Source organism: Hylaeus anthracinus, unplaced genomic scaffold, assembly GCF_026225885.1.
Source record: "Hylaeus anthracinus isolate JK02 unplaced genomic scaffold, UHH_iyHylAnth1.0_haploid 11997, whole genome shotgun sequence".
NCBI lineage: Eukaryota > Metazoa > Arthropoda > Insecta > Hymenoptera > Colletidae > Hylaeus > Hylaeus anthracinus.
The window spans coordinates 10,136,726-10,162,436 of NW_026534344.1; the positions used below are offsets into that span (position 1 = coordinate 10,136,726).

The 25,711-nt window shown below is 38.7% G+C and overlaps 1 protein-coding gene and 1 long non-coding RNA gene across 3 annotated transcripts in view; one reads left to right on the forward strand and one right to left on the reverse strand.

Moving 5' to 3' along the window:
- LOC128889261 (sestrin-1) overlaps positions 1-22,997 on the forward strand; it is a 209,265-nt gene extending 186,268 nt beyond the window's left edge. For both annotated transcript variants that reach the window (XM_054146713.1, XM_054146714.1), the window contains exons 8-13: positions 11,244-11,414; positions 15,599-15,781; positions 15,861-16,101; positions 17,288-17,553; positions 19,089-19,463; positions 22,629-22,997. In XM_054146713.1, the coding sequence (XP_054002688.1) occupies positions 11,244-11,414; positions 15,599-15,781; positions 15,861-16,101; positions 17,288-17,553; positions 19,089-19,463; positions 22,629-22,715 (1,323 nt within the window). In that variant the 3' untranslated portion in view covers positions 22,716-22,997. The remainder of the gene's footprint in view (positions 1-11,243; positions 11,415-15,598; positions 15,782-15,860; positions 16,102-17,287; positions 17,554-19,088; positions 19,464-22,628) is intronic.
- On the reverse strand, positions 15,364-15,917 carry LOC128889281 (uncharacterized). Its single transcript, XR_008460407.1, has 3 exons — positions 15,776-15,917; positions 15,571-15,709; positions 15,364-15,466 (listed from the first exon to the last, which is right to left on the reverse strand). It is a non-coding gene; the product is annotated as an uncharacterized LOC128889281 (long non-coding RNA).
- Positions 22,998-25,711: the final 2,714 nt, after the last annotated feature.

Consider the following 25,711-nt stretch of genomic DNA (forward strand, 5'->3'; position numbering starts at 1 on the left):
TTTGTTCCACAACCTTTCCACTTTTTAAGGGATGTATACATGTTATTTGTTTTCATGTTTACAACCACTTCGATATATTCAGACCTGTACCACCTACCAAAAATCGACATGGACTTTCCGGACAACCCAATATTTACTTATGATGTGGCAAAGTACAGATATTTTGTCGAATATAATTGCCCAATTTTGTTGAAGTTGTACGTGCATCAATCGTTTATTAAATTCTCAGTCATCAGAGGTATTAAACGATATTTGGGATTTTTCTCAAAAGTTTCTTAAAATAAATTTAAGAAACTGATTTAATTTTCGACGTTCAGCCTAAGCGAAATTAGGCCGATTTTTCGAACCTGTCTCGTAACCGTGACGTTTAAATACTCCGAAATTCCCCTCGTTCTGCCCTCGACCACCCATATTTACGAGCTCCTCTTCGAATCTGTATGACATCTGTTCTCAATGACGTAATTTTTTCAAATTCCTCGCGGGTTTGAACCATCTTCCGGAAACGCTTTCATTCCCGATGTTCGAGAGGGTAGCCTTTGTGACTCACCAAACGCTCCGTGTGTTTCAGAAAATTAATTAAAACCGTCAGACACTTTTAGCACACATGTTTTTCTTGGTCGCTCTGCATCGTTAACTCTCTTGACTCTAAAAAATTGGGACTTTGATGATCCTTTTTTTTGCTAGCGAGAATAATTGGACGCGTCAATTTTTTAAATGTTTGTGTATGTCCTTTCATGTTTTGAGTAAGCATACGAATTTTTTCAAGCATAAACGATTGGCCTTGTTGAAATCGTTCTTAATATCGAAGAAATTAATATCACTACACTAAAAAACAGTAAACTCAACTACTGAATAGTAAACTTAGATTTCTACGTTCCATTGAATATGATCTATAAATAATGAACAAACATAGAAAATGATAATTCAAATATGAATATACTCTCATTTCTTTTTAATTTTCTTTCCATGATTTCGAACTGTGTGAAATTGCGATTAGTTATTATCAAACACTACAATACGTGCAACTTCAATAGAGTCAATCATTTATGCTCGACGGAATTCCTATGCTTTGACAAGACATAAGAGAATATACACGAGAAGGGAAACGAATAATTTTTGATCCAGGAACTAGATCAGCGTTTGAGCACGAGTGTTCGTTATTAGGGATGAATAATGCAACCAGCGCGTCGGAACAATGTATGCATATTCCTCGGTGTTTCCTATAACGGAATTCGTGTATTCGGAACACCAGCAATTACCAGGCGCACAAAGCCCCGTATGGCGTGCATGAAACGCCGCGCGCCATAGAGAGGAGCCTAATGGTTCCTTTGTTTTTTTCGTCGCTTGTACCGTATGGCCACGCGCGAGTCGCTAATAAACTAAACAACAATGTCGACGTCGCGACCCGCGGCTTCCAACGCTCTTTATAACTTTCTTGGTCACTGAACCGTGCGATAGTGGGCGTAATTAAATTTTCGAGCGTTGATGGCTCTTATTACGAGCAGCGTTGTTTACTAGCGATGGGAACAAGTATCTTACAAGTATTACTTGGTTATAGAGAGCCGACCCGTAGTCTTAGATTAACTAATATTGTTTGTTAATTATCGTCGATTGTAATTCCTATTAGCAAATTAACAATTATCATTTTTCCTCACGATTTCTCGTCAGCATAGCTGCACTCTGTTCTATAATAGATCTTGGCTTCATAAGCATCCCGTCATGTTTCCTTTACGATCATTCGTTCCTAATTCAAATTTTTTAAGAGAAAATAAAAGGAAAATGTAGTTTAAAGTAGTAACAAGGTTGTAAGTTGTTAAACAAGGCTCATTTTCTGATGCATTGATAAGAAATTACTTAATGGGTCAAAAATAAGTTCATAGATAAGGTTCTTAGATTAGATAGGCCAGTGTTTTATCCCAATCGAGTCTATTTGGTTCCAGCGCTATCGCCTCGTTACGTAACGGGTGTCCGCGAATTAGATTGGACGATAAACGCGGCGGATGATGGCTGGGAGATTCCCGGGTAATCCAGTCGTCACTTCGTTAACACGTGCGCGGAGTCGAGTGAGATTTTCACGCGCACGCCCACGCAACCGGACACCACGCTATTCTGGGCGTCTAATCTTGTTTGTCCCGCACGCGAGTTTCTTTTGGTGGCCAGTGGCTGTCGCCCATCTCGTAATTTCTTTAACCCCTCGTATCATCAACCTGTTAATCTTTAAAGACGAACGGAACCGCCAGTTGTATTCGTCCGTGCCTTCTCATACTTCAAAAAATTGTTATTTACTCTTTCGAAGAACTATATATATTTAATTTTATAATAATATTTGTACGAGTAGATACAGATCGTGTCATACCTGCATTTGCCGCGGAGCAAGGTGCACTAAATTGTTTTTGCTTACGTTTTACTGCCTATTGGCGTTTATGATCGAGAAATTGCGCAGTCTGTGAGGTAGTCTGTTCACTTTTCGACTGTAAACATTGAGAGACAGTTTCCTTTTTAGCGAGAACGATTGAGTATATAAATCTCTAATTTTATGTGCGTATCTATCTATGTTTTGGCAAAGCGGAGGACTCTTTTCAAGTATAAATAATTTATTTTGTCCAAGTCAACAATGGTGGGGATTAATTTGCCCGAGATTAAAGGGTGGGGTGAACGCGTACTCTCGAAGACATTAGAATAGCGTGGAAGCTAGACCAGACCACAGTGGCGCGATTATAATTAGAGGATTACACGTTGTTGACGGCTCGACGCTGCGTTCCGCGGCATCGCTATTTATATTGCAGCTTTAGCGGACAGTTTTTCAATTGGTCGGTCCACGCGACACATAGTGTAACCTTTTACGCGAAATTAGAATCTGAGACTGTTGTTTCTCATCACTTTTGGCAGTGTCGTTATAAGGCGGTAAGAGTAGCAATTTTTAGAGGGCACACGCAATTTTGGCGTTCAAGTTGCAAAATAATGGTTCGTGTTTTTCGTATCTTCGGTAGTAATCAGCAGCACCGCTTTGAAGTTCGGTCAACGGGTATTGAACTCCTTCACTCTGCCACTCACTCGAGCTGAGGAAACAAACAGATTAGAACAGGTAGAATCTTGATTACTGCAGGAGAAGCTCGTTTATCGCTTGGAATTTACAAATGGTTGTAAAGCAACAAGTAAGGATGAGGATAGTGGAGTGCAATTATCCTGTGAAGGCTACTCACTGGAATGGTTACTTTAATTATTACAAGGGCTTCGATTATTAACCTTTTGCACTCGAGAGGTGATTCTCAGTCACCATTAGGTTTCACGCAGGAAATCTATCAGCAACAATGTTTCTTTAGGTTTAATTCCTTTGGAACTCGAAGTGTCAATAAAATGATTGTCGGTGAGGGAAAGGTGACCTGATACTCAAATTCTCGATAGCTCAACATTCGTGGCAATAGAATGCTAAGAAAACATCTTGTGCTGGTAAGTACTAGAAAAAAGGCCTCGAGTGCAAAGGGTTAAAGAAACCTCGATTGTTGCACAAATTTAGCTCCTTTCCTGCAGTAATCGAGGTTTACTCTACCTCTATCACAAATTTACCCAAAAAATACTTACAGTACGTTCTTAAAAAATTTCAGAGCAAGTCGACGAATCCTTGAGCACTATAATTTCGTTTCAAAGAAGAGGTCTGCATAGAGATGTACGAGTGATGGGGATGACGCATAGATGTGTGGCAACGGAGAGTCGTTAGCGAGGACCACCCGGGTGGTCAGGTTGCATTTAGGTTTCCGATAAGATTTCAACGTCGTCATTAGTTACCTTCGAGTTCTCGTATCTCGAAAAAGAGGTCGGAAACTGCTCGGCACGGGGAGGCATTTAGGCGACCGATAGTGGTCGGTCGCGTTATCAGAATTTTCGAAAGTCGAGAGACGCTTCCATCGCTTCCTGACTCTGAGGTTTAATGACGCCTCGGAGCCGTGGAGAGCTTGGGTGTTATTTTAGCCAACACGAGGAGTGTCTTGTGTTCCAGTCTGTAATTAAGCTGGGACCGAGGAACGATCTCCTGGATCCCCTGGATAATTCATCATCTCTGATCTCGAGGTCAAATTTCTGTGTCGTATGAAACTCTTCTGACACGGCGGGGCGCGATGATTAATTGCAGAGTGAAAGTATCGAAGGTACTAAGTGGCAAATAAGCGTCTTTTAATTATGAGAAGAGGAAACGTTTTATAGTTTGGACTTGATTCTTACTTGTGGGAAAAGCAATAAGCTAATGCTTTGTGTTAGAAACAAGAAAACTCGTTGGTTTTTTGTTGAATATGATGTATGTATATTTTTGAAGTATCGCGTAGAACACAGCAAGACAATTCTTCTAGTCTATATATATCTTCAAAACGTTTAACAGGAATATATCTTTGTCTAGTATTATACATATATTTAATTTACTACAAGCAACTAAGTCATTAATTTGCTCAGATTTAGTCTACCAATATTTTATTTTTGCACTCAGTTTCTTTGATACTCAGTTTCTTTGATACTCAGTTTCTTTGATACTCAGTTTCTTTGATACTCAGTTTCTTTTGTTTAAAAGGAATATATCTTTGTCTGGCATTATATATTTAATTTACGACAAGCAACTAAGTCATTAATTTGCTCAGATTTAGTCTATCGGTATTTTATTTTTGCACTCGGTTTCCTTAATACTTCGATTCTAAAATTGTCGAGAGATATTTAAAAAAAAAAAGTGAATGCGAAGATCCGAAGAGATTTTGAAATTAGCTCCCACCGAAGAAAGGAATTCGAGCTTCTTATTTGAAAGCTTAAATTCAGCTCCCCGTGGCTGAATTTAGAACTCACAAATCCTCGCGAAAGTATATAAATATAAACACGCCATTAAGTAAAATTAGAAACTCCGTGTTCCCTAAACCGAAACTGTCACCGAACCCATTATTAGCGTCTCTCATCTGGCAAACGGTTCTGCTGTCAACACCTGCGCCTCGGTGCCCCAGATTGCTCTTTTCAAATTATTAATCGTGCACCTATATCCCTCCGGTTCCGTTTCAGCTCCAAACAATTCGAGAACTTGCAGTTGCTTAATTATTTCTTTTTCAATTTATCGTTACATCTTTGCTTTCATTGCTTAAATATTTCTAGCCTTTTGTAAGATCCTCGGATTCATTTTTCCTTTCTTAATTTATCTTTACATGTTTGTTTACCGTGTTTGAAAATTTATTTCTCTTGCGTTGATATGCAGGTGTTCACAAATATTTGTAGAATTTTAATTATCTGTGAGAAAGTAGTCTTTTAAAGAGAAGTCTCATATTTTAGAATGAAAGATAGCAGTATATTATTCCGCGTATAGGCTGCTTTGATAAATTCGCTTTATTTTGCTTAGGAAAAACGATTAGTAGACAGTATGTTCTTTAAATAGCGTTGATCTTTTAGTTTCTGGGCAGTTCTTTCTTTTTTAATTTGTATTAAAGTCCCCCTTGAGGAGACAGTGACCAACGATACACTAAGCAACAATAGAATTTCCAAGTTATTTCATAAAAACAATAATTTAAAAGTAAAAAAAAAAACATTTACGAACCGATACTATACCAGAATCATCGAAATCATCCACATGTTTAAAACCACATATAAAAGGTAACAAATAAGATAACTTTCCGAATGACATGGAGCAAAGAATAGATGGTTCACAAAGTGAATCAAGAGAGCAATCGCCGCGTCCTCGTTGGTTTGGACGTAGTCGAACCCCCAGAGGGTGATGGATTTTTCTCAACGGAAGGAAAATTCCATACTCGATGGTACGAAGAAGGGAAAGTTCCGAGGGTACAGCAAAGTCGGGAGAAGGCTCGCCACGAAGTCTCTGAGCGGCAGGGCTCGGTGCCAGGGGTTTCTGCCAAAAGAAAAAGAGTTCTCGGAAGAGGAGGGCCTCTATCGCGTGCTGGCCACGGTTTTCAGGGGGCTTCACTGGGACAATCCTACGATATCTTGCCAAATCCCGCGTACGGGTTAATTGAGTAATACTTTTGTGGTCGATGACGCGATCGTCTATCTTTAATTCGCGAGCAGCTGATCGCCGGTAAACCACGTTTTACCTTCTTGACCCCTTCCACGTTTCTACGAACGCCCCGAGATTTAGATTCGCGAGGCTATCGGAGCCCTGGATTTCTCGCAGATGATACCGTTCGCGGCGGATGTGAACCGTGTCGAGCACGTTTCGCCAGCATTGCAGCTTTGGAGTGTCAGATAACGCGCTGATAGCGACGTCTGTTCCGTAGGTCTTGTCTACTTAACCTCGTCAGGGTCGAATTCTTTTCTACGACTATAATATTATAATACGTGCACAGTTCTTTAGCAAATGGGTCGACGAAGAAACAAGATCTTGAGATTGAACGAGAAGGAATAAATGACTGACGTGTGTTGTTATTAAATGAATTTTCGGTATATCGTGCCAGAAATTCAACCTTAAGTTTATTTTTTAAATTTATTTAATTTCACGAATCATTTTTACTAATTTATTGTACAGAAATATTCCCTTGTGACGTGAAATTACAGAGTTCGGTTCAAAAAGCATCTCTTTAATTGATCAGCTGAACAAATCCAGAAACTGGGAGTGTATTCCAGATGAAGCTCGTTTGCCAGTGTCCATACGGATGACTCATTAGGGTCCTTTAATAATTTCCACATGTTGCGCGCCAGCAGTCGTTCGAAAATAATAGAAACAATCGATGATAAAACGCCGATACGGTTCTAAAGTTTGAAGGCCACCAGGTACCGATGACTAAGCCTGTCAGGTAGATGCGCTGGCCTCTTATCGTTGCTTATTTTCTCATTGTAAACACCTCTACAATAAAACGAAATCCGTTTTTCGTGGCTCGCTCGAGCTCCGGACAAGATTTGTTCGAGAGTTGACATTGCTCGATTCTCCATCGTGTTATTAATTCGTTGTTTCCGGCAATCAGTGACGAACGAGTGGATGGGCAAACACACTCGAATAATCATAATGGTCGAGTCCCTAAGCGTGGGTCTTCTGTTTGTGTCGTAGAACCTGTCTCAGACTAGACGGATCGGTGTTCATGCTAGAGCGATTGGAACAGTAGCACCGTTTCGTAACACCCTCCTCGAGAACCAGTTGTAACTGGACTCCAACGAAAAATTTAGCGATAAATAAAAGGTGGTTACCCAATCGGAATCAATTAATTAAGTGGTCGTCTGTATATAGAATCCTGCGAAAAGCTCGGTATACTTTCTAATTGTACTTAAAAATTTAGTAAATATATTGTTCAACGGTAATTGTAGGCGGAAAGGTACAGAAGGTAATATTTTCCATCGATTTCGTCCATACAATTTTCTGATTGTAACCTCCATTAATTTGACCACCTTTATAGTTCATTTTTGTTTACACTGACTTCTGTGATATCTCTGCATTCTTCTTGGAATACAATTGATCGACCTTTTACCTTTCCAACGTATTCATAGTGAAGCCTATGAGATCCACATCAAGGTTTCGAAACACCGCAATTACATTAACCTTATTTAAAATAATATTACCGAGCTTAACGTTACAGGTGATTTTATTTTGTTCGTATGAACATTACTCCATTTGAGCAACTGCAAACAACTATCGCAACACAATTATAAATTCACAGAAACAAGGGAAATATATTATATATACGCGTACGTATATTTAAAAAAGATATTGCCAATTATTGCAGTTATTGTTAGAACAACTGTTGCGGTTGAAAATGAAATCAATTGTCATCCTTCACATTCCAAACGCTATAAGCACTTGCTCACGATCGTTATTTAACAAAAGCAGCGGAAAATTCCTGACCCGCGCCAGATATAGGGGCTTTGTTAATAACACCAGGTATACTAAGACTTTTGGGTAGCATTATACGCGGGTCGAGGGAGTGGTTCTCGTGAAACGTAAAGCTCGCACAGGCTGGCGTTCGTGAAACTTTTCCATTGACAAGATTAATGGCTGCCCGTAGTCGCCTGTAAGGTTTCGTCACACCAGTCCCTTTTGATATTCTTGATCGCGGGAGCCTCCGATACGCCGGGCTGGCTCGCGCGATCCTCCTTGCGTTGATAGATCAACGCGGACGCGAATCGATTACATATTCACCGCGCGGCGAAAGCTGCGTTCCTAGTGAAATGCCTTTCTCGTTTAATTTGTACGCATGGGTCGTCGACCCGTCACAAGGTCGGTAACTGGTCGCATTATTATTCCCATTGTGCTCGTACTCAAGCTGGATCGTGTTTCAATTAGGGTTAGAATTAGGGTCGAATATTAAATGATTAAAAACTGACGAAATTAACTGTATGGTGACACTTGTGCTTGGTGTTTACAACATTTACAGTGGGTGTAGAAAGTATTCGTACACCGATCAATTTCTAAAACAAACTGTGTAAAATTGTAATTTATTAACTTGTTTTTGACAAACAATGACATTCTACATATTCTCCGAAATCTATAGAATAGATAGATTACAAAAAAAAATAAAAAATAAAAAATAGCTATTTATGTAAGTTGCGAAATTAACAAGAAAAAAACAATTAATCGATAGAAATGTTGAACCAATAAGTATTCGTACAACTGTTTAAAAGTACTCTACTGGAAATTTGATGTTTTCTAATTCGCACGGAGCAATAAATTAATGTGTTTACGTTACAAACTCTACTGTAAATGGTTCGTTATAAGAATCGTACAAATTATTGCTTCTATACTTTTACCCACTTTTCGCATTTTTTTGTTAATTTCACAAATTATATTAACTAGTAAATGTTGTTTGGACTATATCTATCTTAGAGACTTCCGAGAATATGTAAAATAGCATTGATTACAAAAAAAGAAGTCAAGAAACTACAATTTCACACAAAAGTTTTTTGAGGAATTGAACGGTGTACGAATACATTCTACATCCACTGTAAGTGTGAAATATTCTAATATCTGATTATCGAGGCAATTTAATATTGGAATGCAGAATAAACTGTTCTAATATTGAATTATTGAAATATGCATGGCTTTCGAGTACCTATGGAATATTGTAATATTAAATTATTGAAATTTGTTGCATTCGGATGTATGTTCTGTTATCTATTCTAATATTAGGTTATTCGGTATTAGAATATAGAAATGAAATTATTACGACACTTGGTATTCGAGGACATGTAAAAGTTTTTAATATTTTATTAGTACTCATTGACACTTCAAATTTGATTAAAAACGGAAATATCTCGTATATTGCATAATTAACGTGTGTCCATAGCTACGTGTCTAGCACTATAGATACACTAGGGAGAATGTCAGAGTTTCAAGTTTTTTAAATAAAATGATAACAAATTTCATTTCTCAGCAATTTCTTTACAAGAAGATTTCTTCAAAATTTCTTTATAATTTCTACATAATTTTCCATTCGTACATGCATGTTCCAAATCTGTTACATTGGGCATTAGAGAAATTAATCTTTACATACGACCATTATCCAAATTACCCAGCTAAGAGGAATATGAAACGAGGAAAAAACCTTTTACTCATCGCGCAGCTGTACGAAAATGAGTAGTCCCCCTTCGGAGCGAGAAGAAAAACGAACAAGCGTCGAAAGGGTGTCGGGAGACGACACGATGCAAGATCTAAGTTTAGAGGTCGCGCATCTGCGTTTCGGGAACATCGCGACGCCAGCACGTCTATCGGTTTCACGGCTTTATATCGTGAATCGAGTTTGGATGGACGAGCTGGCAAACTTCTCATATAGATAACAATTTCGTGTAATAAATCAAAGACTGCAAACCTCGATCATTCTTTCGTTCAATAGAAATTACTATAAAATTATAGATTATAAAACGAATTCACTGTAAAACTGTTTACCCTACTCGATAATTGTTAACTTATCTCGTATCGTTATAAATCCAATTTAGTACATACAATTTTAATTTCGTATTTATAAAATATAACTCAAGACAAACAAGTTTAAATTGTTTAGGACAACTGATATTCGTAACAGTTCAAAATTCGTATTTTCTCGTTTTTTATAATCTTAAGATTGAAAGTTTACGTATTGAGACAGTAGGAAAAGTAGATGAAAGAAATTAAAAATGAAATAGTTGGATAAGGTTTAGTTTGTTGATTAAGATACAATGTCCTGCTAATTTATTTTTATAGAAACAGGAATAACACAGGGAATTCTTTTATAATGGGGATTTTTCCATACGTCTGTGCATGTGGCGAAGAGCGTTATCGGTTTGTAAGATGCGTCTGACTCACCTGACGTATGATACAACGATAACACCTGATTTCGAGGATCGTTTCCCACCGACTCAATGTCAGTTCTTCTTTACCTCGTCATGACGCGGAACAAACGAGTACCAGTCATTTAATACGATTATGCGATTAGTGTTTACGGTCGTTACATTGATGTCGACACGCTAACATCGATGGCAAGACGTGTACTATCGAATGATTCAATGTACTCATTTTTAAAATGGAACAATTAAGAAGAAATAACATGCTACTCTATCGTTACAATTAAAATTTGATAATAGATTGACGACTCATTTCTCGGAAAGTTTTGAGTAGTTTTCATGTCGATTTCATGGTCATCAGATGTAACTAAGTGACGGTTCTACGAGTCGCTGAAAAATCATGTCGCGCAGATACCAACTTTCTAATGTTGAAATTCATAGCACTGGTGCTGCAGGTTTCGAGACACGAAGCGGAAACGCTATGCAACGTGAAAGCAATTAGAGGGGGAGAATTAATTAGCCCTGATGTCCCCGACACTCGCAGATGGGCACATGGCTTATCTAGATAAAAATGTGAAATAACCAATAACATTTGAACAATTCGATATAAAAGAAAAAAATATAATTTGAATTGTAAACTTATTTATCTACTTTTTGAAACGGGTTTATGTTACGTCACATGTTTATCTGCTTACATATTTAATTTCATGTTTATAGGCCATATAATTATACGCATACACATATAAATAAATACTTGTTTATACCGGTCAAATTGCTCTCTTTATATTTGTACGTACAAGCTTTCCTGTCGATAGTAATTTAACTCACTGTTGGAAAGAAAAATTATATTTCACATTTACTCGAATGAAACCATTATTTCAATGGAATAAACTTAGCGAATGAATTGATAAATAATGTTTTTATTCGTCATGTATCGATTATTTTATTCGATTTCATCTCTAAATTTTCATTTTCGAGGCTAACGAGACACCTCTGACCAATGTATTGTTTTTTTTTGTTTACAGACGCATATCCTGTTGATGGATGCGTTCCTCCAGAACAACAGGCTGGATCATGTCTCGAGGGTGATGGCCTCGCATCCCTCGTACTTGGAACACTTCCTCCGTACCCAACATTTCATCCTCAGGGGCGACGGACCGCTTCCATACGACTACAGGCATCTCATTGCCATTATGGTGAGTGCTCGTCTGGTTTTTCTCTCTATTTAATTCGCCGCAATGGTTGCCAGTGTTTTTCCTGGACAGCGTGGCTGTACGAGGAAAATCTGTCAACGTGAATTGGGCAATTTACAATAGCAATAAGGGAAATTTATTTTCTTACTTCGATTCCATTAAATTACTTTGTCGACGAGCTGGTCAACCCACTGTGTCTCCATTGCAGAAAATTATTCGATATACAAGGAACAAGCAATTGTGATATTATTTTAATATTATTTTACAGTTTTGGTTGGTCATTCGCGAATATCTTTCGCATCAGTGCAATATGACAATTTTATATCGTAAACAACAGAAGCTAGATGCAGTGAATTCGTTACTCTAAGATGCACATCGGTCTATGTAGTCGCAAATATAATGGAGACGGGAAAATACAAAAGAAAATAAATATACATATTAGATTTGGAACTTTTATCAGTTCATTGGGAAGTTGCATTGAAGATAATTCCAAGTAATCTCAACTTAATTTAATAATACGTTAAACTAGCCCTGATGTAATCCTTAATACTCTTTATACACGGTATTTTATTAAATTTGCTTGCAATTACGTAAGTTTTCTGAGCGAAGAATGAAAACAAAAGTTAATATTTTGCGATGCATGCGTAACAGCATGCGATGTAGTAAATGTATGACAAACTACTGTCGTAATCACCAACACATATAAATGCTTGCTCTATCTGACTTTGTTTACCAGACGCAGCTGTTTTTAGTTTTACAATCATTCTGATTCCAAACTGCGCCAGTGTAATTGATTCTGCTCGGTTATTTACAACTCCTCGTTTACGTATCCGATGGACGCTCTTGCTAACTATTTGCAAACGTTTTCGCAATTTCCTTAACGCGAATATACCTTCAGAAATTTCAAACGGCAATGTTTTTTGTCGTAGTTGCATTGTTAAAATTACTCCCACATTTTATAGGATATCGTGTACGAATGTTCTTGTTAGTGTAAAGTGATCGAACAAATATACTTGCTTCTCAAATTTTAACGAAGGCTAATTTTATAGCGTCAACGAATAATTTAGCTCTAGTGTCTGTGTTTTGTTACTGTCGAAATCTACGATTCTTTCTTATTTTTTTATTTCTTTTTCGAGGCACGTGACAAACGATAGTACACGCGTGGGATCAAAGAATTTAGAGATTACGTTACCAGAGTGCGTGTTACTTATTGCGGTCCATCAGATACGACTGCTGAATGAAGTAGCTGGATACATTTATTGGTCTGGGATAACGTCCTTCGAATAGATCGAATTATGCCAGTATGGAATAGAAACAATTTAAACAGTGATAACTCGCGGTGTTAATTAATGTGTAAAAAAAAAACACACACAAGTCGAGATTATAATATAAATGCCAATTGGTATTATACTAATACCAATAGTAAATACGAATGCTAATACTCGTATTAATATCAATAGGATAATTTCTGGTTTGAATATTGTTTACATTTCTCACAATTGGTCTGAAAATATCGTATATAGAAGTATTGAAAAAGCAAAGCATTATAGAAGCAATGAGGGAAAGAAGCACAACACAACACAGTATAGTATAGTAGCGGAATAATATAGTAGCAAGGTAGTTTAGAAGCAAAACAATATAAAATCGAGTCACTACACAAGGAAAACAGTATAAAAGCAAAGCAGTATAACAGTCCAGTAGTATTATAAAAACAAACCGATATAAAATCAAAGCACTGCACAAGCAAAACAGTAAGAGGCAAAGACACAAGTTAGTATGCATAAGAATAAAATCGATTCTTTTTCGACGGGAAAAAGATTGGCCTCCTCGGTCGTGACATCCAATCTGTTCGGGCACTCAGATATCATCGTTGGAGATAACAGTTCGCGACACGTCAGTAGTCGATACACGAAATATCGTCGTTCGAAACGATCGACCGAAAACAGTTCGTCGAGTACGATAAAAAATGGATGAGCAGGTGGGATGGGAGGTGGGTGGGTGGGTGGAAGGGGAGAGGAGATGCGAACGTCGAAAGCAACGAGTTACTCGACAGTTGGGGAGGGAAGACGATTGGCAGTCGGTACACGGAGGAGCGTGATAAAGCGATAAGGTATCTGAAAAACAGCTTTTCTGCCGGTAAACAAGCCCACCTGGTGCGCCCGTCTCGTATCAGAGCTCGTTCTCGCGATTCGCTGATCCTCTGCGTGCTTCTCGCGATCATAAGTCGACGTGAGAACTATGCGAAAGGTGTCCTATAGAAAGCGATGCACTTGTGTTTATGAAAACACGTACGAATACGTATACACCTAGCTTCCAAAAGTATTATAGTTGGTTCCATCTTCTAGATGAAACGATACTTTTTGTTTTAACTCTCCAAGATTAATAAAAATATGCATGAGAATTGTATCAACTATGAGAGAATGAAACATGTCAGATAAGAGTATTTTTAATTATAGAGGGAAAATGTTTTACTGAAATTGCTTTTATTTTATGCTTAATCTTTTTCTTTTTATTGGAGATGGCACGTGTAGCGTTTAATTGTGAAATAATCTTAGTTTGATTAATTTTGGCACTTAGTTTCTTTGGTACTTTCACGTTAGAAGTGTGCAGTCTGTGTAAGGAATTGAAGCGAAATAATATAGTTCGTCGAGCATACCGATAACGTCAGAGATATTGTACTATATTTCAAGTTTTTACAGCCTATAGAAATGAATTTGTGATTAGATAGAGCACATTATCTTTTTTAACAAAAATTCACATTAAAGATATTTTATGTATACACGAGGCACTCCGTTCCGGCTTAATTGTCATAAAAACTTAACAAGATTAATTCAGAAACAAGAAAAAAAAAAGAATGAAAGGAATATTACTCGAAATTTGATAATTCTATATAAAAATGATTAAAACTGAAGTATCTAATATTTACACCAATTCAGCAAAGATACAAATTCTGATTTTCCTTGTTGGACGAATTCAGAAAATAATTTCGTTTCGGTGTTTCCCGACTTTCTCGGATTACTATACTTCCCAATGAAATGGAAAGTCACCTGCAATAGCGTTTCGAATCCTCCTTCCTAAACCAATTCGTTTCCAGAGGGACGAGGGCATTTTCCTCTCGCAGTTTGTATTTTCTATCCGTCCCAAAGGTTTTATCGTCGCTGGAATCGATTTAACCTATCGACTCCGGACCAGAGCTACAAAATTTCTCCAGGCGCGTGCACGATGAAGCTGAAAGCGTGTTTGCGAACGTTTCTTATCGCTTATCGCGGCCCTCGAAGTCGATCGATCCGCCGGGTCCGCATGGTAAACACGTGTCTTGTTTACGCGCTTTAGCATCTCGATTCCCCTCCGCCCCTCTCCGACCTTTGTTCGTCCACCTATTTGTTTCCCGTTCTCAATGGTAGTCGTTGGCATTTGAATTTCTGATGTAATTCCAGCGCGATCAAAACAAACCATTAAGAAGATCGAGTTCCGTACTTCTATTCCTCCTCCCACACCCACCCCTACCCCCTTTCCCCGCGATTCATCACGAATTTTGGTTCATCTGCACTCGTTTTTCCATTCAACGTTTGTCTGTCCGTCCTACGAACAACCTTCTCTCTTTCACACAAGCTTTTAATAATAATTTTGCAACTAGTATGTTCTCTTAAACATATTTTTGGACTTTCGTTTATTTATATTAGAATTTATATTAGAATAATTTTATTTATATTATTTGTAAAATTTGGCCATAAAGTACATTATTTGTATAATGTTGTGTATGGATTTTTCTTTATACGCCATTATTTACGGAATTCTTTGTAAACGATATTCTTTGAGACAATTGTATTGTCATTCAAAAGGTTTCCCTGCTGTCTGCCTCGAGTAATGGAAGCTCCAATATTGTTCAGTAGTAATTGCAGGCAGTTAAGTAGCTTATACAATGGATTAGATAGAAGTAGCAGGTGTTCTGGGGAAATCACAAACAACGCAGACGTTGAATTTTATATTATTAATAATAATACAAGATACCCTATAGATGAAAAACTATGCGACACAGTACCAATTTACAGTATCTACGAAATAACAGAAATGTCGATAATAAACAATGCTATAAAGAAATAATTCTTTCGAATCTATTATAAATAAGATATGAAATATAATTTTAAAAAATGCATACCAAATTCGAACGTTTCGTGTGTTTTTAGGCCGCAGGTAGACACCAGTGCAGCTATCTAATAAACCTGCAGAAGGGAGAGTTCATCCTCCAGGGTGGCGATCCGTCGTGGCTGCGGGGTTTGAAATCGATTCCAGGAAAACTGCAAGATCTCTATGAGATTAACAAGATTCTAGCCCATAGGCCATGGTTGCTGAACAAAACGCACATAGAGGTGAGCTTGGGAACGTCGACCAATCGCAGTCTTATTTATTACCCAGAATTGCATAAAAGTGATTGTTGCGGTGTTTCAGAAACTGACCAAAGGCGCGGACAGTTGGTCCTTAGCCGAGGTCGTTCACGCGATAGTCCTTTTGGCCCACTTCCACTCCCTCTCGTCTTTCGTCTTCTCCTGCGGTATCAACGAGGAGCTGGACAACGTAGCTGGCCACCATTACAAACAGAATCTTCAAGAGAATAGCAATAACGTACCAACTGCCAAAGACAAGCTTTCCAGTAGTCCCAAGAAGATTCTCAACGGCGATGGCAAGACTGGTGAGTCTATCGTCTGAAAACTTACGTCCCCAGTTATCGTCTCTGATTCCGTCAATTAATTCTTGTCAACCTACGGTGTTAACTCGCTTAGATTCGTTTAACTGTTCTCATGAGAGTTAGATGTACATAGTTGCGGTCCAGCAGCTGTTAAAATGGTTTCAATTATACGTAGCCGTTTGAAAATTTGTGTTTATGAATATGAGAGACAGGTTGTAGCAATTAGATGAGTCAAGGCTATTGTATTATGCGTTATTTTCATTTAGCCTGAAGGTTACTGCCACGACTGTAGCTCTACAAGTTAAATAACATCTCTGGGCTTAGTTTCACGTCTGTCCTTGTCGTTCTTCGATGGTCTTCTTTGTCAGGTGGTACTCGCCGGGTAGACTATAAGGCTTAGAGTGTCTAGACTAGTCTAGACAATAGTTTAATCACCTGGGATCATCTCTGCCATTCGCTTATCAACGCTTCAATCATTACCTTCGGGACTCTTATTAAACTTTGTTGAGCTGTACATGGTGTAAGTATACGAGAAGCTTTCTTGCTTTTAGATCACTATGGACCTCTTTACCTGGTCACGAACGTGAGATGAATTATTTCTGTAGCAGGTCAACGTATTATTATCGTTATTTGCACTCATTTATGTAACTTAGATGAGGATGTTCTTTCTTGTCTTTTTTGCTATATTAAAAAAAATATGGTACCAGGAATACTTCAGCTATAACATTGATTCAATGAATATTCGTTATGACAATGTTAACCTAGTTTACGTTTAATTTTCTTGCTATATGTTTTCAATCGTTTGACCAAAAATAGTTTTGTTATAAAACTATTAATTCGAGAAGAACATTTCCGGCGTTTAATAGGATTCCTAGAATTTACAGACTGTGTTAGAAAAAAAATTCGAAATTCTTCTGCTTTAACTAGACATCAGATAACGTCCGATAAATGTCCGGGATACCCGATTAAAAGTGTATCATACATTCCAAACCGCATCTTTATCAGAATCTCCATCTAACAGATATTCATTCTCCCACTCGAGTCGCGTCTAGGTTGGTTCATTTCTCCGGATTACTCGAAATCCTATTGTCTATCGATGATTTACAGTAGTCAGCCGCGACCCCCAATGTCAGCGGATTAATTTTATTGACCAGCTCGATAACGAGATATCGTTTTGCCATCTGTGCAGAAAGCATGTCGTCGCCGCCATCCTCGCCCAGCATAGTAGGCGATCAGGAGGTGGGCGTCGAGGCACTGATGGAGCGCATGAAGCGCCTGTCGGAGAAGTCTGAATCCTACCAAATCACCCAGGAAGAGCTGTCGAAGAGATTCGAGACCGTCGAGACGCAGTCCGCGGAGCTTGCAGCAGCGCCTCAGAGGAGTAGTTCTGTCCTCGACTCCGACATAGGACACTTCATCGAGGATCCTACCTTCATCTACCAGGACTTCGCCAAGGTAATTGATCATTTTAGCTAATATTTGATCCAGATACTCGCGTGAAGCGATGAAGTTGCTTTCTTTATCCTCGAAGAAGCTGATCGCGTCAGTTGTGAAAAAACCCTCTGACTATGAGTGATGTTTATGATGCTCTTAACACTTTATCTACCGGACTATTTAGAAACAGTCTTTAATTCAAAAACGAATTTTCTACAGTAGCATATGCCAATTTAGGCTGACAATAATTCCTTCATAGTACTATTACTAGGTATATCGAAAGCCAAAACTGTTTCCAAAAACTGAACATCGTAGGTAGACAACCATCGACACAGTAAATAAATTCGAAAAGCTAAATACTGCAATTAAAAAGCCTATAAATAGGCTCCCGGTAAATAAAGTGTTAAGAGAGGCATCCTTCGGTTTTCTCCTGGATCTTCTAGTGGACCCTTTGATCGGCCTATCCCTAGTACCAGGCTCTGTGAATCGTTGTGTAAAGTGAACCCTTTAATTTCCAATATAGAACGTTAACTAATACCACAAGTAACTGAGATTCGAAATTCAAAGCATCAACACACAGATGTATTCGACAGATACGCTCCCGCTTATTTCCGTCCCTGCTCATCGGTACTGTCAAAAATTGTCCATGATATTGTCTCTTCCCATACTCCATTTTATTAGAAGTAGCTCTATCAATTCTACCGAAACCGTATCGACAATTAATCAATCATGTTCGCTAGTTTACATGATACAATATTCCATGATTAAAAAAATCCCTCTTTTAAAAGTTTTGATCGTCCAGTCTCGCTTCTGATGTACCTTCATTTCGAGCATCCCTTACAGTTGTTATAGTGACCAGGAGCACGCACCTCCCAAGGCACTCTTGTCGCTCTGCAAGACTACGATAATAAAATAATCCCACGGTTGGAGTCGGGGTAAATAAAACTGTCGTTTCGAGCAAGCCCGGTTGGCTAACTCGGCCACGCGGATTGGAGGATTATTCTCAGTCTTTCAGTCCTGTTTTTACGAGCTCTATTCGAAAGTACATTTCAAGGCGAAGCTGAAACTCCCCGATGAATATTTAAAGTTCGTCGATTCGATCGCCGTTTCCACCGTCGATACCATGAATATTTACGACGCGACGACACGTGCGTATCTCTCTACCCGAAGCCAATCGCTTAACCTTAAACGGTCACGCGATTCAGGGGACAGTCTGGCGCTTTCAGACGTGAAACGCAATTTTTTCGTCAAGAACGAGCTAGAAGAATCCCAAATTTAATGCGATCAAACTTTAGCGAAATAATTCAGATAGGAAAATGCCGAGAGCATGGAAAGAAATGTCAAAACAACTCAAAAAAGTTGCCAATGAATAAAGATGACAACTAAAATGTTTTTTTCGCAAAAGCAAGAAACATCTTGCTCATCTACACGTGTACTAATTTTTCAGTGACAAAGATCAGATTGTATACTCGAGCTCTGGAAAAAGAGCGGAGCAAGAACGAATTGCCTTGTTCGAGACAAACACGTGTAATCTTATCTGTTTTTCTTGGTTCCAGCGGGGTCAGCTGAACGACATACCGACCTTTCGAGTGCAGGACTACTCGTGGGACGATCACGGCTACTCGCTGGTGAACCGTTTGTACAACGACGTCGGGAACCTCCTCGACGACAAGTTCAAGACAGCCTACAATCTGACGTACTTCACGATGGGCACGCACAGCAGGGTGGATACGTCGCGTTTCAGGCGGGCCATCTGGAACTACATTCAGTGCATGTTCGGTATCAGGCACGACGATTACGATTACAACGAGGTGAATCAGCTCCTCGAACGAAGCCTGAAGACTTTCATCAAAAGCGCCGTGTGCTATCCAGAACGCGTCACCAAGAGAGATTACGATCGCGTCATGAGAGAATTCAAGCATAGCGAAAAGGTTAGTATCTAATCATAAAGATTACTCGGTTTCATTTACGGCAGAATTGTTTGAAACAATTTTATGCGGAAGACAAATTGTTGCAAGTTGTCTTTGTCCTTTAGCACGTGTATCAAGTCTGTCTTTATTGGAAGTCTATTAGAACAACTCTCAATTGGCAGAGTGAAATGTTTCTTACTTCTATTAAAATAAATTATTCACTGGTTGCTTATTAACTGGTAGATAAATGCACTTGCAAGGGTCATATCGTGAGGGGAGTTCATCGCATCTGTATATCGAGATGTCTTGTTTTCGTCTACTGCAAAATTCTAGCGGCTGTTTGAAGAGAATTTATACAATAGAAACATTTTCCAAGTTTATCTTTATGCAACTTCGGTAGTGTATCTCTCGTAATTGGCAGAGTGAAGTCATTCTTACTTATGTCGGAATAATTTATTTACCAGTTAGTTCGAAGAGCAGACAAATGTATTCGTGATAATCGCGAGGGTTTTAGAACACAGTGGAAAAGATCCTATCTGAATATCGATATGTCTTGTATTGATCCTAGCAGGTGATCATCTTGGCTACGTCAAGTGAATTTATGCAACAGTCGAATTGTTGCACGCGGATTTTGTCTTTTAACGCATCTACCATGTCTATCTTTACTGAAGTCCAATAGCGTAATTTCTCAGTTGGTACATCGAAATAATTCTCATTTGTGACAGCGTAATTTATTTGCTGGTTGTTTGTAATGTATTCGTTAGGCTTATACCGCGAGGCAATTGAGGTATAATGGAAAAGTTGGTATCCGACTATCAACATGTCTTGTGTTGATCTATAGCAGAATCCTTATAGCTGATCCTCACAGCTATTTAGAGAGAGCTTACATAATAGACAAATCGTTGCACGCGGTCTTTATCTTTTTGTACGTTTTCCAAGTTTTCCTCGAATCTTTGTACAAGTCCATTAGTGTAACTGTCAATCGGCAGAGCGAAATAATTACGTTTACCAGAATTTGTTTACTCGCTAGTTATAAAAGCAGAACCGTGTATCGTAAATGGATTTACCTTATCTTGCAGCCAATGACTTAATATAATTAATGTAAAACAAGTACATTTATCTGTATTCATAACCAATGACTAACAATGAGGGGCCATATAACGTTCTTAGAAAGGTTAAAGTCAGGAAAATGGCCGTATTTTTTTCTTGTACGTGATCAGAATTGTAATCAATTTCAAATACGTCTTTCAAGAGTAATTGGAGAGGTCGTTTATTAGAAAGCTGCTGAGATACGGCGATCGGTGCCACGATATGTTATCATTGTAGTAATTTGGGATACGAGGTATGTGAGAGCCAGAAGGAAAGCACTAAAGTAAGAGATTGAATCCAATGAACATCATTTTTTGACAAAAAGTTTAATATAACAACTTTCAGACTAAACTATATTTGCCATAAATATACGTTTCTGTTCTTATAATCAAGGACTTCGATGTAATGAAAGTATCCTAAATACATTTATTTGCTCCTAACATTAGTATACATTGGTAGCCAAAAATAAATCGTACCAAAATATTTACGTTAATTCTTACGTAACCGCTTAGGTGGGTATTGAGTGACCCTGATTAACGATATAGGTGGGATACAACTGAATATGTAATTGCATTTATATTAACGCCAACTCGATGGAAAAGTAAAATCGAAACTTCGATGTGACTAAATGCAAGTAAACAATATGAGAAAATATAGTATGTACTTCTGTAAGTTTATAAATATTACGTGACAGTAATTTATACCGAATCAGACACAACAGAATGAAACACCCGATACACAGCGCATTTTAGTCTATAAACGCAACCATTTCAGGAACTATACATTTTATTCTTTTCCGGCAATAGAGATCAAAGACAAGCTTTCAATAGATAGTGGTCGTGAGAAATGTTCTTTATTTTATTGGCAAATTAGAGCAAGGGCATCGTATACCAAAACAATAAAGAACATTCCTTTCGACTACTAGTATCTATTAATACCTAAAAGCAAACAAATCTATAGTTATTTTTTATCATTCCGGAAATCATAAGTTTCTAGGTTGGAATGAAGGTCATTTCAAAATCACTAATTTTTTTATTTACATATGAAAGTATATTTACAAGCATACCAATATTTTTTTTTCACTATTTAACGTCTACATTTCGCGAGTAGGTAAAGTACATATAGTACTACACAACGAACAATTAAAAATGTAGATTTTGGTGCAAACATTCGAATCCATTTCTCCGAATATCAGTGTATTCCTGAATACGTTTCCTTTAATTTATTTTAATTGGCCGTATGGTGTCATTTTTAATCGCACTCGAAATATACACATTTACACATCGAAATGAGCGCGTGGAAGCAGATTATAAAAATCTCTACGACGTTGACGTCCTTACTGGTAATAAGAATCTGTAACGATTCGTTTATCATATCGAACAATAGTGTTGCTCGATTATTTCTTAAGTGAAACGGGCATACGTAACCGAAAAATAGATACACCCGACCTTGTTTACGTACGACTTCTTTTCGCACGTTCGCACGTTTTTCCATTTCACGTGTACAGAAATCTAGTGACTCAGAGCTGTACACGCCCCCCCCCCCCCCCAACAAGAGAAACATGAGAAGTAAAAGAAACGTAGCTTCGAGTAAGATACTATTATGTCAGCTGTTTGCTTTACATATTGAGAGAACTCGTTGATAGTCTTGTTCGTTGGCTAAATGTTTCTCAAGCCGTGGTCCACTTATGAACATTGTTTAATACTCGTAACATATTCATCACACTTCCCATTCTGTGTTGACACTGCATTAATTGCAATTTATTTTGAACTCCACATACATTTACAAGGCTGATTCTGCTGTTGCATTTGTACGTTACGTCATTCTGACTTTAAAGAAGTAGTGTATTTTTTTAAAAAAGTTGTCGTGTCAATCATGGAAAAAAAATGATTAAAGATATACATCCAAAGTTTTATTTATTAGTTTAACATTATTATTTGTTATGTGAATTAAAAATTCTTAAAAAGAATCTTTTTTTATCTTAAGTTTGAGAACCATTAATCCAAAGTAATCAGCGTCCCTACATCTCCGCATAAATAGATTTAATGTTCAATTTACCTTTGCATCACTTACTAACCACTTGTTCTTTTCTTTCAGGTCCACGTGAACCTGATGATTTTGGAGGCACGAATGCAAGCGGAGTTGTTGTACGCGCTCCGCGCGGTGATGCGATACATGACCTAAGCGAGGACCGCGCCGCTCCCTTCGTCTACTTGCTGTCTGTCAGTCAGTTTGTCGTTGGTTTTTTTTTTAATCGTATAACTCGCGCCACGGATTCGCGAGGCGTCTTCGCGGACTCTGCACACGGCACGGAAGGAACGAGCGAACGAGACACCGATTCTCACACCCAAGTATATAAATTATATATTCTCACACGACCACACGCAACACCCACACCATACAACACAGGACAGAAACAAAAAGCTCACGTTACCACACGTACCAAGCGCGTCAACCGAGGATGAAGAGGAAGAGAAAAAAAATAATGAACTGGATCATCAAGTCCTCTGCGAGTGTTCTCTGCGAGGTGTTCGTCGTTTGTTCGTCAATGGTGACCTCGGACGACTTTGTTCGTTGAGTCAGTGCTATAATAATCGAAGAAGGAAGATCGCGGAGGATTAGTAACGAGAGACAACTCGATCGAGAAGTTGACGTTAAAGATGACGTTGTTCGGGGGAATTACAGGACACAAAAAAGTTTTTATACGCATCGTCGAGACAACGCGAGCTTTCGATATTTAATCGCGACGGGCGATCGCGCACGCCATTTTGGAGAACGCGTGCACAACCAGTGTCGTTCGTCACGTGTGATCTCTGATGGAGGAGAAACGTGGACGCGCGACGGTGAGATTTGAGAGAGGCAGAGTGGCGAAAGCACGAAGATAGAAGGGATACAAGCATAAGAGTGAGAGATTTCTCGTTTGTTTTGTAAATAGACACTCGTATTTTTCTATGTTCGCGAGATCGTAGTAGATTGTTATTTGCGCGTTTCGTTAACGTTTCAGATCTGTTAGTTTTTTGCCCCCCCCCCCCCCCCCCCCCGGTAACACCTCCTCCCACGCTCTACACCTAACCACTCGTTAAAATTATTTTCACGAGCTACATTTTTCTATTTTCCTTTCTTCCTTCGACGATGCTTCCCCTTTGGTTCATGTTTCGCGACTTATTTTCCGTTTTCCTTTTAAGATTCGCGTCTGTACGAGCAATTGCACACGCGCGCGGGGGGGGGGGAGGGAGGGATTGGATCATCCGTTGCGCATAGTAATCAACTCCTCGCGGCACTTTATATACGTAAACGATTCGTCGATAGTCGCGATTAATTGTTACAACGGTGAATCGCGACTAACGACGAACCGAGGATGACCAAGTCATCGCGTGCGATTTTTCGGTTCGTTCGTCGTTCGCGTTCGGTCTCAACCGGGAAGAGAAAGATGGCGGAAACAGAGACGACGGATGGAACCTCGGGCGAGACAGTAAGAATTTTTCTCTTTCGCGCTAGTGAACGCGATTCGCGTTGTACATATATATATATACATATACGTTTTAACCTCGTTTATTTCAATGACTATCGTATAACGAAGAAAGCTATAATATAAACGACAAAGTGTACCTTCGTTTTTTCGTTGTATCCGTGTGTCGAAAATACAAGTCGCTTGTTCGCTGCATCGATGAGATCGTTCGTTGTAAATTTGAACGTTGCGGGTGTACAAGGAACGGTGTACGAGCAATTCGTGGCACCGAATGACGATATTGAAATAGTTTTATCTCGGTTCTATGTCTTGTTATACTAATTTGCTATTTTAATATGATATTTTAACAACATTATGATTCGAAATAGTTGTCCAGGAAATCGTGATTTATCAACTGTCATTGTTGCAGCGAATAGGCGAAATGATAAATGAAATGTTAGATCGTAGGACGATCTGCGCGCGCACGTGTGGCACGTGCAACCGAGTCGTCCGTGCGCGCGGAGAGACAACAAATGCCAGTCGGCTGTGTTTATTTACGATGGATCGTGGCGCTACTGGTGCCAACCGGATTGCGCGACGATTAGTTTGCTCGAGAGCGTTAGTTGGATCATGTCGACGCATCGCGGACGTTGTGTCGTTGAATTCTCTTTGCCAGGGAGACCATCGTCTGTAACAGTGTTCGGTAAAATGCAATCCTTCATTATGATTATTAAATAATCACAAATCTTAGTTAATCAACACCTTGAAAAATTTGGAGTCTGTGATCTATGATTGCAGTTTAAACATGTGAATTGTAATTAGCGATGGTACAAGTCTGGCATTTCGCAAAGATGGGGCTGATTTTAAAGCATGGCAGTTTATTCGTGACGTTAAATATTTGTTTGTGCACTGTGAAATATTTTATTCTATTGGCTAAATTATCATTTTTATTCGGCGAGTAATGGATGAATTGTTTATATTCTATTCGTTATTGGATCCTTTTATCTAGATAAGAATATTACCCCATCTTTGATATCTCCGACGGGGTTACGAGTTCGTGGATACTTTTTTGAATATGAACAGAGCACAGTATAAAATTAAAACTTTGAAATTAAAACGGGTTCAGCGTTTGCAGACGTCGACAAAGTGTAAACGGCGAGGACCAATCGAAGGGACGAACGAGAGGCAGAGGGAAACGTCCCTGAATCGATGAATTCGCGCGCGCTTATCAACGAATTGTCATGCCTTTCGCGTTAGCGTGTTAAACATTAACGAGACAAAGTGCGAAGGAGGGAACGTGGAAATCGACGCGTTGTGTTGTGCTCGCCCCTTCCTTCGATGACCAAAACGGTTGGCAACAGTAGAAAGACGGCTCGCTGCGCGACGCGCGGGCAGTACAGAGAGGCTGTTTAAACAAATCAAATCCATATTAAGTCGTTACGGTACACGAGGAATGTGGCACAAAAAAGAATGAAAACAAAACTCTATTACACGCGAATTACACGTGTCTGTGATCGCATATTATATATAAATATATAATAATATAGATGTATAACACATATACGTATTGTCGAGATGAATAATGAAAAGCAAAGTGTGTGCGCGTATCGGTGCATACGACGCGTATTTACTTTAACGATTACGAGAGGAAAAGAGGAGTGCGTGATGTATCGATGCGTACCGAGCAGAAGTAAACAAAGCAAAGCAAAGCAAACAAACAAAAGAAATGAAA